At 35.6% G+C, this 12,427-nt stretch overlaps 1 protein-coding gene across 1 annotated transcript in view; it reads left to right on the top strand.

The window, feature by feature from the left end:
- Nucleotides 1-12,264, top strand: part of ETFDH (electron transfer flavoprotein dehydrogenase) — a 32,520-nt gene extending 20,256 nt beyond the window's left edge. The window contains exons 7-13 of the mRNA XM_004420969.3: nt 1,163-1,309; nt 2,534-2,674; nt 3,918-4,061; nt 6,865-7,033; nt 9,476-9,658; nt 10,740-10,961; nt 11,931-12,264. Of these exons, the coding sequence (XP_004421026.1) occupies nt 1,163-1,309; nt 2,534-2,674; nt 3,918-4,061; nt 6,865-7,033; nt 9,476-9,658; nt 10,740-10,961; nt 11,931-12,094 (1,170 nt within the window). The 3' untranslated portion in view covers nt 12,095-12,264. The remainder of the gene's footprint in view (nt 1-1,162; nt 1,310-2,533; nt 2,675-3,917; nt 4,062-6,864; nt 7,034-9,475; nt 9,659-10,739; nt 10,962-11,930) is intronic.
- The last annotated feature ends 163 nt before the right edge of the window (nt 12,265-12,427 follow it).

The raw sequence follows: 12,427 nt of genomic DNA, 5'->3' as shown, positions 1-12,427 counted from the left end.
AATATTTAGCACCAGGGATATTCATCCAAGCAATGCTTATAGTAGTGAAACACACTGGAACAACCTAAATGTCCAACTGTTCAGAATTGGTTGAAAAATTAGACAATCTATTCAAACATTAAAAATGAATGCTTTATTTGGTATAAATTGCCTTAGGCAAATCACACAAAAACAGTTATAAAACAGTTTGTCATTATAAACCTATTTTTTGTATGAATGTGTCTGTGTACACACATACATGCAAATATATGAATAGAGAAATATCAGGAAAGGTATTTCATAAGAGACTTACTTGATTGTTGTGTATTCCTTTATTGTGTAACGTTATTAAGTACCTGCCATGTGCCAAACATAAGTGCAAAATATAGACAGCAAAAGAGAGAGAAAGACTTTGTGGCTTTTTTTCCCTTGGAAAGAGCATTTCAGTTTTACAGTATACATTCAACAATAAAGTACAAGTAAAATTAAAGTGAAAAAAGTAAGTAGCTGAAGAGTATATTTACTATGATCCTATTTGTGTTAGAAAGATTTAAATGGGCTCTATGTAGTTTTTATTCATGGAAATTTTCTGGCATGATGCACAAGAAAGCTATTAATAGTGTTTTTTGCTTCAAATGATAGGACTGGAAAATCAGGAACAGTGGGGAAATGGCCTTTCTCTTTTCACTTTATATTCATTTATAGAAAATTTTTTTTAGCATAAGCATGCTTATTTGCTTTTTTAATTCTTACAAACTTAACGATTTAATCAAGTACTTTCGAAGTAAAAGAAAAATATAACAAAGACAAAATATACTTTAAATTTAAATTAGATTCCACTTAAAACAGTACTCTTAGTTTTATTTTTTATCCCCAAAGCCCCAGTACATACTTGTGTATCATAGTTGTAGAGTTGTAGCTCTTCTATATGGGATGCTACCTCAGCATGGCTTGATGAACCGTGAGTATGTCCGCACCCAGGATCCAAACTGGTGTACCCCAGGCCGCCAAAGCGGAATGCATGAACTTAAACACTATGCCACCGGGCTGGCCCCTTAGTTTTATTTCTAAGATTACATATTTACACTATCTCTTCTACACCTGAATCAATTCAAAATTGACCAGAATGTGAATATTTTTTAACTTGTCAAATGTTGCAATTTAACATGTTTTTCTTTTTCAGACAACATTTGAGAGAGGACTAGAACTACATGCCAAAGTCACAGTTTTTGCAGAGGGTTGCCACGGACATCTAGCCAAGCAACTGTATAAGAAATTTGATTTGAGGGCCAATTGTGAACCCCAAACCTATGGAATTGGACTGAAGGAGGTATCCTGGTTTGTTTTTGCAATTTTAATTTTGAAAGATGGAGCTTAAATTCATTTGTATTATCATGTACTTTATAATATTGATCTAATTTTACAGTTATATTTTTCATTGACTTGAAATGTTCATTACAACTGAAAATATTTGGGATATTTTTCAAGGGGCTAGAAAATAGTACTAATCAAATTCCATTATTATCTAAATTGTATCTATATGTTGTAATTGTTTTATCAAATGTTGCTTGAACTAAGTCTTGAACTTGAAAATATTTGTAACATTGATTTTTTTTCATTGTAATGCCATCTGCCCTAATAGGGTTTGACCTTTATCCGTATGCTATTTGTTGGATGACCACATCCTACAAGAATTGTTCACTTAAAATTGTAATGTGAAGATAATTTAGTTTATGAAATACACACTCAGCCATAGTATATTGATCTGTAACCTAAAATTTAATTAGGTTAAGTGTTGTGTATTTTCTCAGTTTATCCAATCTCCAGTCTATTTTCCCAAACCTTAGGCTTATTAGAGTGTAAAAGTTTCATTATAACCCTTTTGTTTAAATATGTTTTTAGGGTAAAGCTCAGAAAAGTTCAAATTCTCTATATAACTAGATTCGTTATATTGTGAATAAGGGCTTAATTGTTTTGGTAGATTGCACATAATATTATCTGACTGCACATAATATGTGATTTTTTAGATAATATTTCAGATGGAAATAGTTTAAAATTTTAAACTTCCCATTCTGAAAATAGGATGAATAGTCTGCCTCAATTGGGGAGGGAGGAGTAGAGGAGGAAGTAAACTGTTTTATGGAAGAATGACATCTGTAGTGTAAAATAACAACAGAGCTGAAGTGTACAGCTCAGTTAATTTTTATAAGGTGAACACATCCATGTAACCAAGATATGGAACCTTACCAGCACCCCGGAAGTTGCCCTCATCTCTTCAGTGGTGTGTCTTGTAATCCCATGGAAAGTCTTACCAATTTGAGAATCTAGTTAATGTCTTAAAGAGTTTATAACTTTTCTGACCTGTTTTTTTACTCTGATTCACCATGCTGCAGTTTGATATAATTTTCTTTGATATTTGAAGTACATTTTTGTGTTTCTCTTCTTACAGTTTTTCACTTGTAATTTTCATAAATAAAACATAAAACTTGGTAAGTTTTACACATTGTGGTGACATAAAAAATTTAAGCAACACTAGGACCCTCTTTTTTTTTAGTTGTGGATTATTGATGAAAAGAAGTGGAAACCTGGGAGAGTAGATCACACTGTTGGTTGGCCCTTGGACAGACATACTTATGGAGGCTCTTTCCTCTATCATTTAAATGAAGGTGAACCCCTGATAGCTCTTGGTTTGGTGGTAAGTTATATTCCTATTGTGAAAAGTTCTACTCTTAGAGTCATTGGATCTTCAGTGTTATAAACAGGAGTTTTGAATCTTGAGAATGTAAAATGCTTTTCATTTAGAGCTTACTTTCTAACTTTATCAGTATGTAAAGTGCTTGTGGCTATTATGGACATTAGTTTACTTAAACGCACATAACTTTAGTGATCGTGGCTACTCCATGCTAGGCACTGTGCTGGATGCTTTACTGAGAATTCTAAGTTTTATAACAATCCTATGAAGTGGGTATATCCTTATTTTACTGATGGGAAAACTGAAGTCAAAACAGGTTAAACAACTTTCCCACATACACGCATTAAATGACAGAGGCAGGATTCATGCCTGAACCTATCTGACTTTAAAGCCCATTTCCACTATGGCATTCTTCCACTGAAAATAAAATCAGCCCTGGGTTTGAACCTACAACTTTTTTAAAACATGAACATTTTCTCCTTTTTTGACCACCTATATCTTTGCAGTAAATTACATCTTGAACATTAGAAGGAATGGAAAAATAATATGAGTTTCTGCACTTTGCAGTTGGTGGCAGCTTTATAGTTTAGTGTCATGATTAGATTTGTATGTGACACATTGTTAAGTGTGTGCATTATTGGTATGTTATGACACCCAGCCAAGTGTTCAGTGCATCACCTTTGTGTAGTTATTCCAGTGACTTAATCTTTTCAAAGCAAAAAAGGGTTGGTTATTAGTTTCAGCACTTTGGTAATGCCTTGTAAAATGTAGTCGTCTTTATTTCTGTAACCCGTCTTTTTCTAAATATGACTGCCTCCTGTTTCTTTACTTTTGCCTCAGTAGTACAGCTTTTGATTAGTTCATATTTAGGGTTGGTATTGATAAATGAATAAGAAATAATTACAACTCCTTTTGTAGAAACATAATGTGAGATACTTACCTACAAATATTTTTTTAATTTGGACTTTGATTTACAAAACACAATGATTTGTTAATATGTTCTAAATTTTTTAAGTTTTGCCAAATATAAACACATGGCATCTTTTTGTTGACCTTTCTTTTTCAAACAGATTTTATTCAGTTATTTATTTAAATTTGGGTTACTGCATATATTTCCCCGAATACTTTGAGTACAAGAAATTTAATGTACATGTTTTCTGATAAATATTGCTCACATTTTAGCTTGATTTAATTTGAAATTGTATAAATATATAAATATATCAAATTTAAATATAAAAATTTTAAGGTTGGTCTAGACTATCAAAATCCGTACCTGAGTCCATTTAGAGAGTTCCAGAGGTGGAAACACCATCCCAGCATTCAGCCAACTTTGGAAGGTGGAAAAAGGATTGCATATGGAGCCAGAGCTCTCAATGAAGGTGGCTTTCAGGTAACTCTTCCTACTTTTTTACTCCTCATTTCTGTGTTATAAATTCAGCACTGAAAATATAATGTAACAAATTCAGATAAAGAATAGAAAATTATCCCATAGGAAGAAAATTTAAAGAATTAAGCAAAGCACCTAGTATTTATAAAACTACGTCACACAGTAGCTAAATAAATTACACCATGAATTTGGTTTTAAGAATATATTGATCTCCAAAGATAAATTCATGAGCTTTTTTTGTTTGTTGGTTTGTTTTAACCGGAAAATAAAAACTATGTGATCCAAGATATTTCCCTTTATTCCTTAGCTGCCAGGAAACTCAAAAGGAAATTTAGTTTTCAGCAAAGGTAATTAATTCATCCCAACTACCTAGTAACATCCATGCCTTTTAGGTGGCCTCTGTTAATCTTTTAACCTTAATTGTCCTGTTTTAGTATATGTTCAAAATAAATCTTACCAAATGCAGGTAATGTATTCAGTATATACTAATTAAACAATGTATATACTATCAGTATATACTAATTAAACAATGAAATAAGACCTAGATAGCTAACTATGATAAAAGCTGTTAGTACTGTTGTGGAAATAGTATTAGACAGGCAAGATGATCTAAAAATGAACTCTAAAACTTCTACGAAATGATTTGCAGCAAGTTACTTAACTTCTCTTGTCTTAAGGGATCATCTGTAAAGATGATCCTTTTGTCTCTAATATTCTGAGAATCTAGAACTATTTTAGAAATTGCTTATCTTTTTTTATAAAATCTATTGTAAAAGTAACAGATAATAGAAAAATTGGGGAGGGGTTGACTTAAAGGGAAGTTCTAAATGCTTTATTACTGTAACAGTAATTCATAAAGTCAAGTAAAATTATAGCTAAATTATAAACATCATCACTGGATTCTTAAAATAACACTGTCCCTAAGCTCTGTTGTTATGGGATTACTTCTCATGAGGTTGTTTTTGTTTCTAGAGTAGTAATTCATTTGCAACAAAAATTTATTGAATTGCATAGCTATGTTCAAGCCCATTAAACTCCTCTGAGTAATGTCCATAATACCTACTACCAGTCTAATTCTACATTTTAATTTGTAGTGTAAAGGTTTTAGTATATTCAATAGTACATACAGGGCCGGCCCCGTGGCTTAGCAGTTAAGTGCTCGCGCTCTGCTACTGGCGGCCCGGGTTCGGATCCTGGGCGCGCACCGACGCACCGCTTCTCCGGCCATGCTGAGGCCGTGTCCCACATACAGCAACTAGAAAGATGTGCAACTATGACATACAACTAACTACTGGGGCTTTGGGGGGGGTGGGGAAGGAGGAGGATTGGCAATAGATGTTAGAGCCGGTCCTCAGCAAAAGAAGAGGAGGATTAGCACAGATGTTAGCTCAGGGCTGATCTTCCCCACAAAAAAAAAAAAAAATAGTACATACAGATTTGTATTTTAAAACATCTGCCTTGTGTGCTTCACCATTTCAGATGATCTGCAGATTGGCAGGAAGAGATAACCACACACACACTTTTTACTTAAATTTTCTGATTTAATTAGTCAAAGATTCAGAAATTTATTTCCAGTAAGTTTTTGAAGACCTTAAGAGGCAATCATTTTGAACATTCAATTTTGTTTCTTTTGAGCTAATAAATATTGCATGACTTTCTGTTTCACTCTTTCTTCAGTCTATACCAAAACTCATCTTTCCTGATGGGTTTTTAATTATTTGTAGCCCTAGTTTAATGAATGTCCGAAAGTACAACATTGCTCAGTGCAACTTTTCCTTAGTTCCTGGTTCCTTAACAAGATGCCCAGCTGCCAGTATCACATCCCACACAGGGTAGGATCCTCCCAGAACTTAAAAACACACCTGACCATGTCTTTCGCAGCTGATAGCTGTAGTTTCTCTGTTAACCCCCTCTTCTCAGAGCTCCTCTCAGCGCCATCAGCCAAACTTTTACCATCTACCTCTTCCTCGACAAAGACCCTTACATATTTTAGGAAGCCCTTAGAGAAGAAAAAATACAGAGGAGAAAAGAACAACTCTTGCACTGGTTCTGTCTTCTTTCCTTTACAAAATATAGATTAGAGTACATTTCCCATGCAAACAATCTATAGTTCAGCTGCTACATTGTGGGGTATATATAGGCTTTTATTGGCTAAACCAAAAAATATCACCACCCTTTATCACATTGTTTTGTATCAGAAATGTATACTGAGGCCCAAACAACTGTGTTAAAATTTATTTTGGCAACTCAACTTATTCTTAAATTCATTAAAATATATTATTTAAGCTAGTAGCTAATTGTAGTGATGCCATGATTAGAACCTAGTTTTCCATCCCTAGATGTCAAAGTAAATAAAAAGGAGATATAGAATTAAGAGAACAGCCTTCGTAAATCATGTGTTACCCAGAATGCATGTAAAAGCAGATCACAATTCAGATAATAGTTGTTCAGGTTTAGAGACTGTTTTTTAACTCTGACGTGGATATGTACAAATAAAAAAAATTTATTTAAATATGTTAACACGCCAGTCTTAAATCTGTCTCACGTAGGTCAGTCATGGGGAGGGAGAAGGAAAAACTCTTAATAAACAATAATAACAGTCCTCATGCTTATTCTTAGGGGAGGGGAGAGAAACTGTCCTTGATCTGGTTTTTTCTTTCACTAGATTCATTTTCATGTTTTTTGTTTTATTTTGTTTTGTTCCAGTTTTTCCCTGAAGTTTTAGATTTTTAAGAGGCTATCATTTGGAGTATTCAGTTTTACTTGTTTGAGCTAACAAATGTATTTTGAATGTTTCTTTCCCCAGTCTATACCAAAACTCACCTTTCCTGGTGGTTTACTAATTGGTTGTAGCCCTGGTTTCATGAATGTTCCCAAGATCAAAGGTACCCACACAGCAATGAAAAGTGGAATTTTGGCAGCAGAATCTATTTTTGATCAACTAACTAGTGAAAATCTCCAATCAAAGACAATAGGTAAGAACGTCCCATTTAAAGTATAGAAAATTGTCAGGTTTTTCACTGAGACATTTAAAAAGAAGCATATAATCAAGATAGAGGATGAAAATCAATACAATTAAAAATCTTGAGGGGCCGGCCCGGTGGCGCAAGTGGTTAAGTGCACGCGCTCTGCTGCAGCAGCCCAGGGTTTGCCGGTTCAGATCCCGGGTGCGCACCGGCGCACCGCTTGTCAAGCCATGCTGTGGCGGCGTCCCATATAAAATAGAGGAAGATGGGCATGGATGTTAGCCCAGGCTAGTCCTCCTCAGCAAAAAGAGGAGGATTGGCAGATGTTGGCTCAGGGCCAATCTTCCTCACCCCCCCAAAAAAAAAATCTTGAGGTCTTTTTTCTGTATATTTTAATTGACATTAGAAGATATATATTGTATCTGTCCCTTTACACAAAGCATTAAGATGTGTGCTGTGCAAAGAAAACTACATGACCCTACTCTCAATAATTAGTCAAGTTTTTATAGCAATGTTCTGTTTTATTCACATCAAAAGTAGAATACCAGTGGTGCCAGCCTACTTAGAAGTGATTTCAAGTTTGACAGTTCTGCATTACATTACATACATGTAATAGACACGCTAAGATACCTCACAAATACTTAAGTATCTTCAGCCTGAAAACAGAACAGCTTTGCAGAACACAGAATCGAGCAGCACCTATTCCTTAGCAGGCTTTGCAAGCACACCCTTCTGCTGTGGTGGAGAGGGACAGCTAGCACTACATCTCAGTAAACCCTTAATGTAAAAATACCCTCTGGTGATTCTCGGTTTTTCTCCAAAGCAAAAGTTCTATCCCCTCTCTGACTTCATCTCTTCTTACTCTCCATTCCAGCCTCACTGGCTTCTTCGCTGCTTCTGGAATATGCCAGGCATGCTCCCATCTCATGGTCTTTGCTCATGGCTGACTCCCTTGCTTCCTTCACCTTTGCTCAAATGTCACTTTCTCTTACCTTGACCATATCAATTATTTTGCAACACGCACACACAGCACTCCCAACCAACGCCACCCACCCCTGCACTGTTTTTTCCTATAGTATGTTCCACCTTTTTGCATACTATATAATTTACTTATCAACTTTGTCTCTTGCCTCTTGGATGGAAAACTCCAAGACATCAGGGACTTTATTCACTATGAATCCCAAACACCTGGCACACTGTAGTAAGTCAATATATATTTGATAAATAAGCCTTATTCCTTATAACCCCAGATAACAAATGTTCTTCTACTTAGAAGTATGCAACCTGATGATGCCTCCAAATGTTGTTGTAGGAATGGAGGCCTAGGGTGTGGGAGAGGAAGGAGATAAGGTAGAACATAGAAAAGGCAAGAGGATGCTTTAGGGAGAACAGAATAGGCAAGATGGTGTATAATGGTTGAGTAGTGGAACTTTTTTTTTAATATTCTTGCCAAGTATTTTTCCTTGTTGGTCCACCAGCCATACTTTCACTGTATCATGTACACATAGTACCACACATAGATAGTACTGGAGCAAGTAGATCACCAAAGACTAGCTTGAGGATTAAAGCCTGAAGGGAAGTGGAGGCAGAAAAGGAAACAGTGACCAGAAAGAGTAGTCACTATGGCATTCACAAGAGTTAAGAAGAACCAATTTGTCCCATTAAATATTAAACGATGCGCCAAGTTTTAGGTCTTGTTATAATTCCCTAGGGCTGCCGCAACAAAGTACCACAAAGTGGGTGGCTTAAAACAACAGAAATTTATTCTGAGTTCTACAGGCTAGCAGGGCGATACTCTTTCTGAAGTCTCTAGGGGTGAATCCTTTCTTGCCTCTCTCAGCTTCTAATAGCCCCAGGCATTCCTTGGCTTGTGGCGGAATAACTCCAGTCTCTGCCTCCATCTTCACCTGGCTGTTTTCTCTCTGCATGTCTGTCTCTCATCTTATAAGGACACCAGTCATTGGATTAAGGACCCACTGTACTCCAGTATGACCTCATCTTAACCAATTACATCTGCAATGACCTTATTCTGACCCATTCTGAGATCCTGGGGGTTAGGACTTCAGAATATCTTTTTAGGGGGACACAGTTCAACCCATAACAGGTAGAAGTGTTTCATTGATAAATTATAAAAATTTTTGCTTTTATAGGTAGCATAAACTTTTTATCTTAAGCTTCCTTTTCAGGTTCACTGAATTTTCCATGCTACCATTATAAAAAATCAAATGCCTTACTGAGTGTTAATAACATGTATCAAATGGTTATCTTTTTGAAGATGCTAACATTTATGCATGAAAGATTCTTCATAGTGGTCTTATATGACCACTTGTTTTTTAAAATTACTTAATAATCACTAATCACATATTACAAGATTAAAATACCTTGATGATAAAGTATTTTATACTCCTTGAGGCAGTTTCACACTTAACATTTCATGTTTTTATAATAAAGGACTCCATGTAACCGAGTATGAGGAGAATTTGAAGAAATCATGGGTATGGAAAGAACTATATACTGTTAGAAATATAAGACCGTCCTGCCATGGAATACTGGGTGTGTATGGAGGGATGATTTACACTGGAATATTTTACTGGATATTTAGAGGAATGGAGCCATGGACTCTAAAACATAAAGGTAATCCAAACATATTTGAGAGTATGAATGTTATAATTATTAAAAATTCATAAATGGGGGGCCAGCCCTGTGGCCTAGTAGTTAGGTTTGGTGCACTCCGCTTTGGCGGCCTGGGTTCAGTTCCTAGGTGCAGACCTACATCACTCATTAGTTGCCATACTGTGGTGGCAACCCACATACAAGACAGAGGAATATTGGCACAGATGTTAGCACAGGGCGAATCTTGCTCGAGCAAAAAGGGAAAGACTGGCAACAGATGTTAGCTCAAGGCAAATAAAAAGTCATCAATGAGATCCACTGATTAGTGGAGAAAGTGAACTTTTTTTTTTTTTCTGTGAGGAAGATTAGCCCTGAGCTAACATCCGATGCCAGTCTTCCTCTTTTTGCTGAGGAAGACTGGCCCTGGGCTAACATCCGTGCCCATCTTCCTCTACTTTATATGGGACGCCGCCACAGCATGGCTTGACAAGTGCTGTGTCCTTGTGTGCCTGGGATCCGAACCTGCAAACCCCAGGCCACCAAAGCAGAGTGCACACACTTAACCGCTACGCCACCAGGCAGGCCCCGAAAGTGTGCTTTTTTGACTTTAATGTTTTAAACTTGCTTTATTAGAGAAATGATAAATTCAGTATTTTTAAGAGAACAGTGTATTGTTATTTTAAGAGGGCTAAAGTCTTATTTCTTGGGTATAATATTTTCAAGTTTTTAGAAAAATGTTTAAGAAAGTAAAGTTAGTGTTATATTTTAATTAAAAATCTTCTTCAGAGGGAGGTCAAATACCGTATGATTTCCTTCATTAAGTAGTAGATAATAACAACAATAAACAAACACATAGGGACAGAGATTAGACTGGTGGTTACCAGAGGGGAAGGGGGGAGGGAGAAGGGTGAAAGGGATAATTCGGTACATGTGTGTGGTGATGGGTTGTAATTAGTATTTTGGTGGTGAACATGATGTAATCTATGCAGAAATAGAAGTACAGTGATGTACACCTGAAATTTTTACAATGTTATAAACCAATGTTACTGCAATAAACAAAAAATTAAAAAAAAAAAAAAAATCTTCTTCAAAACTGTTGAAGGTTCTGACTCTGATCAGCTCAAGCCAGCCAAGGATTGCACACCTATTGAGTATCCAAAACCCGACGGACAGATCAGTTTTGACCTTTTGTCATCTGTGGCTCTGAGTGGTACTAATCATGAACATGATCAGCCAGCACATTTAACCTTAAAGGATGACAGTATACCTGTAAATAGAAATCTGTCAATATATGATGGGCCCGAGCAGCGATTCTGCCCTGCAGGTCAGTAATGTGATTTCCATCCATTCCTAAAATACAAGTATTTGTTTTAAACATGTTAGGAATATGCTTCCACTATTTTAAGACATTTCTATACCTCTTTCCATTGCTTAGAAATTGTAAATGACTTGTTATATCCAGCTTCCTTTAGAAACTCATTATTTTTATAGTTCTTTAACTAGCAATGTTATATTAGAGAATTTTTGCTAAGCCTAGTTCAGATAACATTTCTCAAAAAAAGCCTTTCCGTCTACCCTTAGACCAAGATAAGGATTACGGAACACCAAAGAATACCTTCCCATGTTTACATGACGTTTTAAAAAAATCATTTCTGTCGTGGCTGCTCATATAGATACACACACACATATGGTATATATATGTATATATACTAAAATACTAGGTTATAGCCACGTTCAGCTCAAGGAAATAGTCCCTAACTTTAAATTCATCATGAATACTGTATCTTTTAATGCTGAGCTTTCAACTACAATTAGAATGAGAACTAGGTCTCAAATGATTTACATATGTGAAAATTAGTACATTCTGGAGAGTCTAGAATATAAGATCTTTGACGGCAGGGACCTTGACTGTCTTTGACTTTACTTTTCAGTCATTTCTGTCATCACAGTAGATTATAACCTCCCTGAGGGTAAGGACTGGATCTGTTTGTCTTTTCAGCTATAGTACACATCTCTATATAAAATTAGAACTCCAAGACGGCTAAATGTTGAGTTCCCTTGTTAGTAAGACTAACTCAGCCAAATACTGCTATACCTTCTGCTTTTATCTATGTTTAATTTATACTAACAGAAATAGCACACACCAAAATCTTCATAATATTCTTTATGGGTAAACATTCAGAAAACAATCCTTCATGCTTTCTGTAGCTACTGTTTCTGGGACTTCAGTTTATACTTTTGAATTTAAAAAGTTAGGTACTTCACAATATTATATATTTTTCTTTCCTCACAGGAGTTTATGAATTTGTACCTTTGGAACAAGGTGATGGATTTCGGTTACAGATAAATGCTCAGAACTGTGTGCACTGTAAAACATGTGATATTAAAGATCCAAGTCAGAATATTAACTGGGTGGTACCCGAAGGTGGTGGAGGACCTGCTTACAATGGAATGTAAACTGCAACTGATTTCACTGCAGGCACATTTGATAGCCAGTTTCTTTAAAATGTATGACAAGCTAACTTTAGAATGTTCAGAAGTTAACAAGTGTCAAAATATCTTACAGCATATTATTGATCAGAATGTTCATAACATCATTATCAGTGAAATAAAAATTTTATACTATACCTAAAATTGCCCCATAAAAAATTATGCATGTTTCTCTTAAAACTTTATAAGTGATATACTGTTTACCTCTTCAAGTCTTCAGAGATTTAGTATGAACAGCAAAATGTGCTATTGGCCTTTTAATTGTACATTGGACTCATCAAAACTAAACGTATAATCTAG

The sequence above is a fragment of the Ceratotherium simum genome, chromosome 12, assembly GCF_057802395.1.
Source record: "Ceratotherium simum simum isolate JZ-2026a chromosome 12, ASM5780239v1, whole genome shotgun sequence".
NCBI classification, from domain to species: domain Eukaryota; kingdom Metazoa; phylum Chordata; class Mammalia; order Perissodactyla; family Rhinocerotidae; genus Ceratotherium; species Ceratotherium simum.
Note: the sequence above shows the minus strand (reverse complement) of the source record. Positions and strands in the feature narration are given on the sequence as shown.